At 35.5% G+C, this 15,702-nt stretch overlaps 1 protein-coding gene across 5 annotated transcripts; it reads right to left on the minus strand.

Annotated features, from left to right (window-relative positions):
• Nucleotides 9,128-14,387, minus strand: LOC109841404. Of its 5 annotated transcripts, none has more exons than XM_020410360.1 (9): nt 14,300-14,387; nt 12,644-12,740; nt 12,039-12,146; nt 11,780-11,887; nt 9,893-9,967; nt 9,698-9,787; nt 9,538-9,577; nt 9,353-9,426; nt 9,128-9,274 (listed from the first exon to the last, which is right to left on the minus strand). In XM_020410360.1, exons 2-9 carry the CDS (start codon nt 12,704-12,706, stop codon nt 9,257-9,259), a joined length of 576 nt encoding a protein of 191 aa, XP_020265949.1. In that variant the 5' UTR covers nt 12,707-12,740; nt 14,300-14,387; the 3' UTR covers nt 9,128-9,256. The 5 variants fall into 5 exon arrangements, with proteins under 5 accessions (XP_020265949.1, XP_020265947.1, XP_020265945.1 ...); XM_020410358.1 differs by having other exon boundaries at nt 9,353-9,448; XM_020410356.1 differs by having other exon boundaries at nt 9,128-9,448.

Below are 15,702 nucleotides of genomic sequence, written 5' to 3' on the forward strand. Positions count from 1 at the left end.
CCATGATAATTAAGGTCAGCACGATCCTTGTTCAGGGCTGGTGGTATCTAATCCTAATTCCTAATTAATCCTACGGCTGACCCTGACCTGGACAAATAATTTGATCGAAACAAGGATTTGATATACATGTAGGCATTATTGATTGATTAACAGAATGGAGACATTTCACATGCTATTTAGCTGCTCTAACCTGACACGTTTCCATCGCAGGGGGCGGATGGGGTTGTTTTTATGCAATAATGCAACTCATATTCTCATACTAATTCCAGCAGAGACTTTGTATTTTCTATATCCAATAATTGTCCCGTACGTTTTATAAACCTTGGGGGCCATCAATCTCGAGCTCAATAATTCATTTGTTTTTCATATCATGAGCATTAAATTCTGACCCATTGTTAATTATTCTTATATCCCTATTTACTTAAGACTATTTTCCAACCCTATTCGGTGGAGAAAATGGCGGGTCTCCCTCGGATGATGTTCTCCATCCCAAAGAATCATCTAATGCGTGACTTAACCGTTGGAATATCGATCCATGTGTGAGCGTGCTCCTACACAAAAATAAAAATCAGGAAACCAATTGTGAGTTTAAATAGAAGTTTGAGACGACCATTACTCAATAGCTTATGCTGTTTGGTTAAAGTGATCTTTAGTTGGACCGATTTATTACAAGGTGTGGCCCAAGCAAAAGGATAGGAAAGAGAAAAAAGAACCCAATATATTTGAGGTCATGTTTTTTATTCATGAAACAGTTAGGACAAGCCCTCCTACGTTTCGTTAATACAAGTACTTACCGACACAACCCAATAGGATAACAAACATGTAAAGAAACAATGAACAGTTTCATTAATGATGCAAAAAGGGGGAGAAAAATTCTAAAATTAAAATTTTGACTCATCCTAAAAGCTACAAGGCTTTCTAAATTTTGTTTTTTTTTTTTACTATAAATAAATATCGGGTCCAAACCTTTCTTCAAAAAATAATAACAATTAAATAAATATAAAGTACAAGGCTATATAGGTTGGTTTATTTCCAAATGTTCAGTAGTATGGATCTGAAAGCTATAATGAAAAGTTATATATATTTGTCTTTGAAATACTGAAATTAAACTTTCATATCTGAAAGCAGCTATATATATCGATCCAAAACGTGGTAGGGGGCTGAACCAAGCTGTTATGTGAGGTCATTCGGTCCTAATAGGACTCGTGTTGTGTTGCTCGAATGAGGCGCACCTGCATCCTCATCCTCGTGTCTGATAAAAGAGAATATGCGTACTGTATTTGGGTCTGCTTTTGTCTAGATCTCGCCCCTTTTTGTACGCATGTGCCACTTAATACGTCCTGCGGGTTTTTTTTGTCGTTTGCTCTCTATTTATACGAGAAAAATTGACCGACGCGATGCCTCAGTAATAACGTCGTGAGAAAATAATAATTTACGCATTTGGTTTTTAAAATACATCATATGCCTATCCACTTACAAAAAATTTAGCAAGTAATAATAAAATACCACAATTAACATCAAATACAAAACTGTTAGAATGTAATGTGGCCGGGTTTAAAAATAGTTCGATTGAATATTTTGTGTCTTAATGATGATTTTGGAAGTGTGCGGATCTAGAAAATAAATGGGTGTTAAACTTTGGGTTTATAGAAAAAAAAAATTCTTTTTGAAGGTGGTTAAGTTTGAAAAATAGAAATAAAACTTGAGGTAAATAGGCTAGAAAAGGAATGATTTAAGTATTTGATTAAAACAGAAAATATGAATTAATTTTAACCCAAAAGGTATAGCTTGTCTCAACCCCTATTTTAAACTCGTAACTTTTTCTTAACATATCTAATATGAAACTATACTCACATATTGATGTGTTCTAAATAAAACATAGCAAGTGCATAACTTATGTGTATAACATACAAGTGTTGATCCCACGAGGAAGGAGTGTTCTAAGAAAGGTCTAAAGCTAGAAGACCCAAATGCTCCTCAACAACCGGCTCCTGTACCTCAGCGACCGACTCATCAATGACCGGCTCTTTTCCGGTTCTCCTAGAAGACCTGAGGTCCTCTCCCAGCTTGGTCGGTGCTCCTCCTTCAGCTCCAACTCCGATTGGTTTCCCACTTCTTGTCGGCTCCACGACATGGATATCTCCAGCCTCATGCTCAGGTACCGGATGTGGAGAATCACCCTCCACCTTTACACTGCCGAGTAGAGTTAGGAAAGTTGTTGGACCGAAGCCCTACTAATTTGCCCGCGTACGGCCTCAACCTGCCGGGGTACGGCCTGAGCTACCTCATCTCCTAGAGCGAAGATCTCCTGTACACTACCCTCGGCTCGGGGACGACCCTTGGAAGCCGTCTTCTTCTTCTTCTTCCTCTTAGACCCCATGGCCTGAGCGGGTATGCAGCACTCTTTCAGAGTAAGCTGTCAAGACAAAAGCATCTCCATTAAGGATCTTTATAAATACAACAGAAATTCAAATTACTAATATATACAACCATTATAAAATTCGAAAGAGGTATGATCTTAGAAAACCTACTCTACCTACGAATATTTTACCAATATACAGACACAGTAGCGCATCTTTAAGACAATGATAACTACCATTTATAATAGATTGAGAAGTGGTTACAAAGGGTGCAACAAGAAAGTAGATAGAGATGTTTATAATAAGTGTCCAAATGATAAATGTTGTAGAATCGTCGATGATGTAGTACCAAGTTTAAGTGATATCCATTCTTCATGAAATCAATATATCAAAATTAAATGTTAATATTATAATCTAAAGTAAATTGACAATGGAAAAATGTAATGTATTTAGTTCAGATCCTCACAGAAAATGACACAGACAGAGCAAAGGTAATATTAGGACACAATAAAAATTCTTATTGGATGCACAATAGAAGAATTCATTGCGGAGAAAAAAGAGGTAGCTCCTAACCTTATTTAAGTAATAAATAAAAAATGCAAAAATTTTCATATATATGAAATTAACATTTATTCTTATTGAAATAGGAAAAAAATCAAGGAAAGTTGTGTCAAGGCCCCAAATTTCAAAAGTTAATGTGCCCGAGCCCCTCATATTTTTTGTAATATGATGCAACTCCTAAAATTTGAAAAAAAATATGCCCAAGCCCCTCCAGCTCATGATTAGCCAATATTCCACCTAAAATCTCAATTTTACCCTTCTTCTCTTTCTCATTCTCCTTCTCCTTCCTCATCCTCCTTCCTCCCCGGCGATCCTCCACCGGCAATCCTCTTCCACCGGCGATACTCCACCAGCGATCCTCTTCCTTGTCTCCTTCTCCTTCCTCATCCTCTTCTCCTTCTCCTTTCTCATTCTCTCCTCCCTCATCCTCCTTCCTCCTTCCTCCCTGGCGATCCCCCAGTCCATCGCCGACTCTGTATAGGCTCCACCAAAATCGACTCAATCTCTCCTCCCCCGGCGATCCTCCTTCCTCATTCTCTCCTTACTCATTCTCTCCTCCCTCATCCTCCTTCCTCCTTCCTCGTCTCCTTTCTCATTCTCTCCTTTCTCAATCCCATCACTCAATCCCAAATCCGACTCTCTCTAATCTCCACTATACTGGAGTTTCCCCTAGCTCCTCGCTCGATGAAATTTATGAAAAAATCGTTTTGTCTTCAAGCCCCATGGAAAAGAATTGTGTGATTATGCTTTGTTCATTGAAAGCAACCGGTCTACGTGTATATCTAGCCGAGATGTTGAGTGAATTGGTTTTCGTTTAAAATGTTATTATACATAGGCCATTTTTGTTGGCTTGAAAATTATATATAGTTTGTACATGATGCATTAATAACTGAGAAATAAAAGCCTACATACAAAAATGTTCATTTAAAATAATGGATGCATAAATATGACGCTCATGTGTGAACGTTCTTATTTAACATGTTAACTATAATACGTAGCATGTTAACCTTAATTGGTAAAATTTGATAACTATATTCAGTAAACTGTTAACTATAATCCATTATATGTTAACTGTTATTTGTAATCTGTTAACTAACACACTTATCATGTTAACTATTATTCATTATCTATTAACTGTTATTTATAAACTGTTAACTATAATCAATTATCTATAACTGTTATTTGTAAACTGTTAAGTATAATCAATTATCTGTTAACGGTTATTTGTAATCTATTTTTAGATAAAGAAATACAGTTAACAGGATAGTTAACAGTTAACATATTAATGTGAACATTCTCAGTCAGTTAACAGTTTACAAATAACATTTTAACAGATAAATAATTAATAGTTAACAAGATAAGAGGGTTAGTTAATAGATTACTAATAACAGTTAACAAATAATGGATTATAGTTAATAGTTTAACAATAACAATTAACAGATAATAATTAATAGTTAACAGGATAAGAGTGTTCGTTAACAGATAATGGATTATAGTTAATAGTTTACTAAATATAGTTATCAATTTACCAATTAAGGTTAACATGTGTAGGCTGTCTAAAAATCAAAATAGATAGCTGATCCCCCATCAAACACCGATGATGGAAGTTATGATCTGACGACTTCCAGAAGGCTATAATTCGAAGACTTTCACGTAGATCGATGAAGGTTACAATCTAATAACCTTCACAACAACCGATGAAAGCTCCAGTTCAACAGCCTTCACAATCAACATTGGGAGTTACAATCTGATAACTCTCATATTTTCAAGGAGCCAAGACAAAGATCATTCAACAATGGTCTTTACAACGCTCTACAGAAGAGGCTACAAGTCAACTAGCCCCTTCTAAACGCGGAAGTCATCTCCGCGTTCCAATTCTTGAAACGCAGACGACCCCCGTGTTTCCAAGCTTCAACAACCAAAACACAGGCGACCCCCGCGTTTCCAATCCTCAGCAAACCAAACGCGGGCGGCCTTCACGTTTTTTTTAACACCCAGCGGGTGCCCAACTCCGCGTCTCCAGTCTAAAACGTGGAGTTGGGGTTCTGAACGCCAACTTGGGCGTTGTTTGACTCATTCAACATGAGCTGAACGGTTCTAAAACCGTTTTCCACGATTTGGGGGCGGTTACACCCCACTTAGGAGTGATTTAAGGAGCGGTTACACCCCCTTAATCCCCTATAAAAATGAGAAAACTCAACTGAGTTAATGGTTGGAATTTCTTGGCTCGGATTGATCCTCTTTTCAGCAGCGAAGAGGAGATCTTTTGGCTTGGCAGCGAGGGAGAGATCGACGTTCATCCTCAGCAACGATCGACCACCGGAGCTTTCTTCTAGCCTTGGCTTGTTAACCGATCTTCGGTTAAAATCAACTCTTTCACAGAGTTATTCTAAACTCGTTCAGAGTTCTCAAACTTGCCACGCAAGTTCTCCACAGCATCGAATCGTGAGGAGAAGACATCGTTCCAGTGAAGCAAAACGATCGCATCGTCAACGGAGAGCAAACTCGACGCGAGCATTCGAGGGAGGCACTCCATCGCCACCGTGAAGAACACAGTTTTAAACAAAGGGGAGAATCCAAATCATTCTCTTCTCTTTTGTAATCAGGAAATCTAATTGTAATCGATTTTGAGAGAATACAAATCAATTTTTCTTTCATTTCTTTTACATCGAATTTTTCCACAAACAACATGTTAACATGTTAAATGAGAACGTTCACACATAAGCGTGATATAGAACCGCTGCATTTTACATTTTACTTTAAAGAAACACAGTTAACATATTAATGCGGCAGCAAATTTGTACAACATTTATATATCACACCCTGGTTATAGTTCATATATATAGCTAAAATTTTCAAGTTATATACACATTAAATGATAACAGTTAACAGATTATAAATAACAGTTAACATATAATTGATTATAGTTAACAGTTTATAAATAACAGTTAACAGATAATGAATAATAGTTAACAAGATAAGCGTGTTAGTTAACAGATTATAAATAACAGTTAACATATGATGGATTATAGTTAATAGTTTACTAAATATAGTTATCAATTTTTACCAATTAAGGTTAACATGCTACATATTACAGTTAACATGTTAAATGAGAATGTTCACACATGAGAATCATATTTATACATCCATTATTTTAAATGAGCATTTTTGTATGTAGGTTTTTATTTCTCAATTATCAACGCATCATGTACAAACTACATATAATTTTTAAGCCAACAAAAATGACCTAGGTATAATAAAATTTTAAACAAAAATTAATTCACTTAACATCTCGGTTAGATATACACGTTGGCCGGTTGCTTCTAATGAACAAAACATAATCACCTAGTCCTTTTCCATGGGGCTTGAAGACAGAACGGATTTTTCATAAATTTCTTTGGGCGAGGAGCTAGGGGGAAACTCCAGTATAGTGGAGATTGGAGGGAGTCGGATTTGGGATTGAGTGATGGGATTGAGAAAGGAGAGAATGAGAAAGGAGACGAGGAAGGAGGATGAGGGAGGAGAGAATGAGGAAGGAAAGAATGAGAAATGAGAAAGGAGGATTGCCGGGGAACTGGAGGATCGCTGGGGAGGAGAGATTGAGTCGGTTTCGGTGGAGCCTATACAGAGTCGGCGACGGACTGGAGGATCACCGGGGAGGAAGAAGGATGAGGGAGGAGAGGATGAGGAAGGAGAAGGAGACGTGCAAGAGGATCGCCGGTGGAGGATCGCTGGTGGAAAAGGATTGCCGGTGGAGTATCGCTGGTGGAAGAGGATCGTCGGGGAGGAAGGAGGAAGGAGGTGTGAAAACGGCGAAGGAATTGAGGAAGGAATTGAGAAAAACGTGAAGAATAAGCAAAATAGGCTCCACCACACCTTGGTGTGGTGTCTGCCATGAGTGTGGCAAAATCTGCCATGTCTGCCATGGGTGCGGTGTCTGCCACACCCTGGTGTGGCAGAATCTGCCTTGTTTGTCATGGGTGTGGTGTGTGCCACACCAGGGTGTGGCAGACTCGTTTTTAAAATCCCAATCAGTTTGGGATTGTGTTTTGTTATAAATAGAGACATATTTTTAGGGTTTCCTTGGCTTTAATTGGTGATTGTTGGGGAGATATTTGGAGCACAGAAAAGAGGTATTTTTCTGAGCTATTTGTTTAGGGTTTTATTTGGAGAGATTAAGAGGTTTGTTGGTGAGATTAGTTTATTGCTTTGAGTGATTTGTAATCTCAGTTTGTACTCTCTTTCTCTATTAGTAAAAACCACATCCCCCTTGCCCCGTGGACGTAGGCAACTTGCCGAACCACGTTAAACTATTGTGTTTGGATTTGTGCCGTTATATTTGGATTGTTTAGCCTTCTCTCGGCGTTCGTTAGGTTTGGTTTCTCAAAGCACATAGTTGGTTTGATTGTTGGCTTCCGCCTCGCGCAACAGGAGGATGATTAAGGAGAAGAAGAAGGAGAAAGAGAAGATGGGTAAAATTGGGAGTTTAGGTGGAATATTAGCTAATCATGAGCTGGAGGGGCTTGGGAACATTTTTTCTAAATTTTAGGGGATGGAGCACATTACAAAAAGTATAAGTGGTTGGGGCACATTGACTTTTGAAATTTGGGATCTTGACACAATTTTTTCAAAAATCAAAGTCCGTATTGTCAGAACTTTTTGTTGAACATAAGAAATATATTCAACTTCTTTGAGAATTTAGACGAGAAGACAAAAGTTGAACGAGCCCAAGGATAGATAACATGCTCCAGCCTCATATCACAGTCAATGTAAACGATGAAGACACTACTCTAGTATTGCTCAGGAAAAAGATAAAGATGAAAAATGATTGGTCTTGACTCAATAAAAAATAAAATAGAAGCAACAAAAGATAATATTTTGTGAATTGTTATAGAATAGTTTAATTTTTTTAGTAAAATTAGGAATCTTTAGAAGAGATTTTCATAAACTACTTTTAGTGCTTTCATACGCATATGTGGATGCTTTTATCATATAAAAGTGTACTAGAGTTAGCATTAATCTTTAGTTTATGATTTTATTCATTAACTATTTTTTGTCATTTTAGCCCACTTCAAATCAATCATCTTGGCTCGTTGACTTAATTATTCATATTCCTTTTATAATATTATTTTTTCAAGTGTTTTCACTTTCATAACACTATACTTCCTTAGGTCAAGCTTCGTTTCATGCCGATCCAAATGAAATAAAAATTTAAATTGGATTTAGATTATATTTATCTCCTGACAATTCAACTATCAGCATAAAAATTTAAACTGTGTGTAGCCTATTCAAACAAACATTAAATAAATAAATAAATAATCAAAGTGTAATCGAGAAATAAGTTTTAGTAAGAAAATAAACCAAAAATACTTAAATTAAAGTGAGCGAAAATTATCAAAGTGTAACTAAGGAATAAATTTTAGTAAGAAAATAAACCAAAAAAATGCCTAATAACAATATTTAACCACGTGCATTGCACGCGCATAAAATCTAGTATATATAAAAGGTTTTCTTGTAAATGAATCGTGGGAGCCTAATGGGTATCGCTACGTGGCCACAGTAAGAGGATACACCCACAATAAGATAGTTTATCATAAACTTTGTGTCTTAATTAAGAGAGGTCGGCCGGCAAAGACATTCGCAAGTAATGGAATAAAATGATTTGTGGTTTCTTTTGTGGATGGTGACGGCCCCCTTCTTTGCTCTAGCTCGTAGACCAAGGATAGATTTCTCTTCCAACAAAATCATTTTTTTTATATATAGTAGAAAATTCTTGTTGTGAGCCAAAGTCGTCTTGGCGAATGCGTCATGGAATTCCCAATAAGGAAAGGAAACTCGTTTAACGCTTAATTAAGATTATTGGGATCACATCAGACGCCTTGAAAGGTAAAAATAGTGGCAGGCAATTGGACGACACATTAATATATTGCCAAACAAATCTGCAGGTATCTCTGTCTTTCTTTCTTTTTTTTAATGCACTAGTTGGATTGCACGTGCCATGCACGTGGTAAATTTTTAAATTTATTATTTTATTATTGATTCATTTCATTATGATTTATTTAATTTAATCCATGTTTCAAACAAATAATATTTATTACAACATAAATAATCCTGAAAGTAGAAACCCCTGTAGGTTTTAAACAAATGTCTGTAGAAGTATTATAGTAGGTTTTAGACGGTGAACATAACCAAACAAGAAATGCAAATAAGTTCACTGTTATCACGTTTCATAAAATAAGGCGTTTTGAGATGAGCACCCAGCTGAAAGCAAACACATTTAATCAATAATTCATAAAACATTGGCAATCTGTTTTTTTAGAGGAATACATTCACAACTATATCAAGAGCACTCCCTGCCAACAAGAAGACAATCTTAGGGATTAGAGAACACCAATACAACCACACAGATTGTGAAAATATCAGATACATACTTGGCACGTAATTTCCAAGAGCAATGATAGCTGCATAGAAATAATCGAAAGAGAAGTTCCACTTGTTTGGCATCCTAATGAAGTATTTTTCAAAGGCTTGTCATTACCAAAAACCAAAGGATGAAGTCATTCCCTCATGATAGCAAATAGAAGAAACTCAATCTAAAATGAAACATTTTTGGTACCTTGATGTAGGCCAGAGCTATATATATCATGCCGACCTCGCTTGTGATGCCAGGAGGGTATAAGATCAAAAGGTGTTGTATTTGAAATTATATACTCACATTTAAATTACATGAACACATGAAAACAAGTAGGATTATGTCAAATGCAGCAAACAGGTACCTTAGCCATAAGAGCCATGATGGTGCAGATCCAAACACATACTATACGACTAAAAATATTGTATTCTTGTGATTCAACAAATTGCATAACCTAGAAAAAAATCTGACAGGCATAAAAAACTCAATTTTCTGCCAATAAAATAAAATAAAATAAACAAAACAATCTCTGTTTAACAGCTTGACTAAAATATCATACCTTTGAGATTGCAATTGTTTCATCCAGTCCTGGGGGAGGTGAGTCCAGTAACTCTCCTAGTTTGAATTCTCCTAGCTTAACCGTAACAAACTAAAATGTAAGTAAAACACAAGAAACATATGCAAAAACCTCACCATATAGCAAATCAGTCTGCCAACAAATAAATTCCATATGCTGGCATAGAATATAAGAAAAATGCATAACTATGAACAAGGAGATATAATTCCACTTGTATGAAAAGAATCATTGAACCTAAAACTTGAGCAAATCGCACACTTAAGAAGGCATTCCCTAAAGTAAATTTCAGCTTATTATAGAGAAAGCAATGTGCCAAAACCTGTAAACCTTATGCGAGAAAGTATTAGAATAAATAGTACTCTTGAGGACTTTAATAGACAACCAAAAAAATGAATTTCTTTCAGTCATTGTTGCAATCTATGATGTCATTAGATTCTACTTGGTCAGCAAGCATTCCAAAATCCCATTATATGATTGCTCAGATTTAGGTTCCCGGTCATTTTTGTAAACAACACCTCTCTAAAGGAAACTTCATAAAAAAGATCAAACACTATTATGGGTGACACGCCAAACTAAATCTTCATAAATGAGAGTAATGAGTGCTGCCCAGATGAAATTGTCACTGTATCAAAGCAATAATTCAATAAAAAATCATCATATCTTCATTACATTGTTTAACTTGTCATGTGTTTTTCTCAAAAGAAAATAAATGGTGCGATCGTGATCGTGATCGTGATGAGTAATTGAGTAAAGCAAAAGGCTTGAAGGTTGCAGATAAATAGAAAATTGTTTGATATGTCTTGCATAGATAAATCATGTGCCAGGTTTGTTGTAGCATTACAAGAGTTTAGGGGATGATAGATAAATCATGTGCCAGGTTGAGGAGTGAGAACACTATAATTGGATGATAGATTGAATCTAGAATTTTCATGGACTCTCATTTGTTGGTTACCTGAATAAAATAAAATAAAAACTTCATTAGGCATATAGAATAGGCTTTTAAATTTGAAATCAATATATGACACAACTTTTCTTATATTTTTTTCTGATTGCAAATGCCGGAATGAAGGAGGAAAAAATAATTTCTACTTTTGACATATTTTAGTTTCCTTCATTTGGAACAATTTTTTCCCAATATGTAGTCAACAACGTTTCTTCTTTTAATATGAAAGAAACAATAAACAGTTTATGCTTGTTTTAGATAGTAAGAGTGTGAAAAATATCCAATGTTTATTTTAGATAGTAAGAATGTCATAAATATCCTATATTTAGTGCTTCAAACTATCTGGTTTATAATCGTGGATTAGCCAGAAACATTGAGGTTTTTTTGTTAAGAATCTTTGGGGCCATATCTAGGATTTAGATTTGTGATTGTAAATGAGTGGAGAAGGTGAGATAAGATATTAGGGGGCACAAGGTCTGAAAGATCAAAATTATATGAGTTCATGTAGCTCTGCAAGTAGTTAATGTGGAAGTTAATGAGTGTTTATTGGAGTAGGCTGGTTATGCTGTTGGAGTTGAAGCGGAAGAGTAGGGGAGTTTAATGAGCATATAGTTTTTATTTTGATTTTTTTAGGGGGTGGGTGTGGGGGTAGCTGAAGTGGAGTAATTTCTGTCTTTTTGTTCTTATTCTGAGAAAACTTCTTAAAGTGCGTGGTTGACAAGGTGATTTTCTGAATTACCATAGCGATTGCCAACCATAAAAATCCTAAGTGCACCACATTCCGGCATAATAAAAAATTGGTGACGCAAAGGAAAAGACTGTGTCGGTAAAGTATCCATAAGAAGTATGCGATGTAACTGTTTACATCTGAATATAATAGATCCTAAATCTTACACTGGTCATTTGTAGAAGGAAACAAGGATTACCTGTGCATATGCATTGTCTTTGTCATATTCCTTCACTCCATGGTTGTAGGTTAATTCCAACACTGCACTTCTGTCTTCAGGACCATATCCCATCATTGCTATTGTATACTGAAGATTAGCACATGTAAACACATTAACGCAAAGGAAAAGACTGTGTCAGTAAAGTATCCATAAGAAGTATGCGATGTAACTGTTTACATCTGAATATAACAGATCCTAAATCTTACACTGGTCATTTGTAGAAGGAAACAAGGATTACCTGTGCATATGCATTGTCTTTGTCATATTCCTTCACTACATGGTTGTAGGTTAATTCCAACACTGCACTTCTGTCTTCAGGACCATATCCCATCATTGCTATTGTATACTGAAGATTAGCACATGTAAACACATTATCAAAATTTAAATTTAAAAATAGATGATGTACTGCAAACATATATAGTATGCATGTATAAATACCAGCATCCAAAATTGTGACAAAGTGGATGTTAGAGGAATTTTTTTTTCATAAAATAGGTGTTTTTTGTTTCTTTGTTTAATACATAGAAATGTGCCCAATTCTTAATAACAAAATGTGCCCAATTCTTAATAACAAATATAACTAAAATCTGCCATTCAGAACCTTATCTCTGTTAATTTTCATTATTAAAATGTTCCCTCTCTTGACCACTGATATCTGTTAATTATAATGTCTTTAGGAGAAATATTTTTCCTACAATCACCTCAATCTGAGGACAAACAATAAAGAGGATAAGTTGCAAATTACAAGATAGAGAGGGAGAAAATTTTAGGAGATGAATATGGGTGAAAAATGGAAATAACCAGTAATCATTAGGGAAACCCGTACATGGTAATTTTCCATACCTTGACCACTCCTAGGGAGAAACCCAGTGAACAATGGGACTCCAAAATGAAGAATGTAGCCATGGTCCTCAACACTCTTCACCTGTGCTGTAAGAACCTGAGTGAACAAAATTTCTGAATTATAATCACATCATTTTGTGCAATTTTCTAGCTTATTTCAGACTTCCACTAAACCAAAATGTGGCTTACAGACTTATAGCATTTGTTTCAAAAAGTTCTTAGTAACTTGTATCTATTTTTAGTTACTCAATAACATTATGCACCTCATACTTAATACCTCAAAAATATAATTTTTCTTAAAGTTTCAAGTAAAAGTGCAAAGGTTATGTCCATAAGCAAATAAATGCAAGCCAAAACGTGTAAACAGTTTGCATATAAATGAGGATAAATTGTGTTTAAGCACAATGAGAAAAAAATAAACGATGAAGAACCAATATGTCTTCAAGAATCTGATGTTGACATTAGTGGCAAATATAAGCATTATCAGCTAAAATATCCAAAGAAAATGCAGGATAAAAAACTTATGGCAAATCTTCATTCGTCCTCAATGCACAGCACCAAGAGTTACCAAATTCACTGGAGGAGAAATTAATCTAGTCATGTGTTTTACCAAATTCACTGGAGGAGAAATTAATCTAGTCATGTGTTATGTGTCAACGTCACTACTAAGTTTGATTTGGCCTTTTCTGACCCTTAGGAATTAATCCATCCATAATTTTACTTAATGATCAGAAGCAAATTGTGAATTTGACTTCATAACAAAACGTTCTATCTCCCCTCTCATCTAATTGCGCTAGAGTCTTTTTGTTATAGGGGAACTTGGAGTGTCGTCCTAAGGTTGCAAAATATTAAATTGCATGGTCAATAACCTAAATCACATAATAATGTCCTAATTCATAGTCTTAACACCAGTTACAAGAGATTTAATGACAATTTAACGCTACCCTTCCATATTTCCAGTAATTTATCACAACAAAAATAATAAAAGAACTTTTTCTATAAAATCATACATCTAGAATCACAAACATTATAAGCAACAGAACATGTCCAGGCCTTGGTTTCACAATGCTTCAATAAAAAAAAAGAACATAATCAAGTTCGATATGAGAATTCACATAGTACAAGACAAGCAAGCGACAAACTAAAAAGTATGGATGATTGTTGATCGTGATCAAATGAGAATTCACATAGTACAAGACAAGCAAGCGACAAATTAGATAGCCAATCCCATTCTTTAGCAATGATGGGATATTGGGATCCCATAGTATGAGAATCCTAGCCTTTTCTGAATTTTATCAACTTTATTTTAGTGCAGTGTTGGGATATGATTGTTTTTTATTATAATAGTATTTTAATGCTTATTACTATAAATTAGAATATACATGAGAATTCACATAGTACAAGACAAGCAAGCGACAAGCTAAAACAAGTAGAAACTAAATGACTACTATAATGGGGAAAAGACAGAAGGTATGGCACTAAGAAATTGCGTACCAATCCATACAATAAGAGCTCCACTATCCAATCTTATTGCTTCATTAGCAGTATTAACTTTTACTTTTAGACAGAAGGATGATTGTTGTTACCTGTGTTTCTTTGAGGATTTGTATTCTAGTATTAACTTTTACTTTTAGACAGAAGGATGATTGTTGTTACCTGTGTTTCTTTGAGGATTTGTATTCTGAAATTTTCCATTGAGTACCTCTGGTGCGACATAATTTGGAGTACCACAAGTAGTTCGGAGAAGCCTAACACCCTGTAAGGCAATAAATAAAGCAAGGCATTGCGTCAGTAAGGAAACATTTATCAAACAAAATCTAATTAGGACATAAAGGTTGGAATATTACTTGCGCTGGCAGCGCACTGAGGCCGAAGTCTGAAATTTTGAGATTTCCTTGTGAATCAAGGAGAAGGTTTTCAGGCTGTGCATGGTAGAAGAAAATGTAAAAGAACTTAAATGCAATCAAATGCAGGATGGTATTCAAAATTTCAATGCATGGAAGACCTTCAAATCTCGATGGTAAACACCCTTGGTGTGACAATATTCCACTCCATCAATGAGCTGTTGAAAGTATCTTCGTGAATCAGTTTCACTAAGTTTTCCATGTTTAACCTGTCAGGATAATATTTATGTCACCAAACTTGGAACAGAAAGGAACATTGTGAGGAGGCTACTATTTATTCCATTCAATTTGACTTTCCATAGTGAATATCCAAATACTACGGAAGTTTATGCAGAAACCAGTTCATGTTGGCCTATTAAGTGGATTATCAACAAGGAACTGGTTCTTTAAGAGATTTGCACTAAGATTGTTGGGAAAGTTTTCCTCATACACCAGTTTATGAAGCAATAACAGCTCTGACAGCACAAAATGCAACCTAATTTCCGTGGACCCATGAGTCAGTTAACTCAGCACTATTTTAGGTGTTACTTCAAGCATATGGAGTCTAATCCTCCAAAATACAAAGAAAGGATCCAAGAAAAATTGTTGAGCTTAAAGAACAAAAATTAAGAAGAAATTGTAGCTGTGTTCACTGTGACTTTGACCTTCCTCTTTGTTCTTAGAACCGTTATCTATCGTGTGCTATTGTTTACGTCAAATTCTATACTAAGTTATTTTTCGGGTTAATTTCACAAAACACACCTGAACTATTTCAGGAGGGGGGCGGGGGGTTACACATAGCCCCTCGAACTTTGTTTATCTTACATATCCCATAAACTACGGGCGTCTCACAAAAACCCCTGAACTTTAGCTTATCTCACCTAATCCCCATGCTTGTAATTTACAGATGACTAAAATTTTCTTCAGAGGAAGAAAAACTCAAACTTTAGGGCAAGGAGTAGGGGTGCTAAACCGTATCCGTATATGAGGAAATATCTGTAATCATATCCGTTAGGATACGAATATGGTTACTCAAATCTATAACCAATAGGATATGGTTACGGATATCATTTTATAGTGAAATATTCGTAACCATATCCAAAATATCCGAATACATATTAGTCATATTGTCACAATGGTTTTAATCTTTAGTGTTGTGCGCAGCGGAAATTTTGG

Source organism: Asparagus officinalis, chromosome 5 (assembly GCF_001876935.1).
Source record: "Asparagus officinalis chromosome 5, Aspof.V1, whole genome shotgun sequence".
NCBI classification, from domain to species: Eukaryota; Viridiplantae; Streptophyta; class Magnoliopsida; order Asparagales; family Asparagaceae; genus Asparagus; species Asparagus officinalis.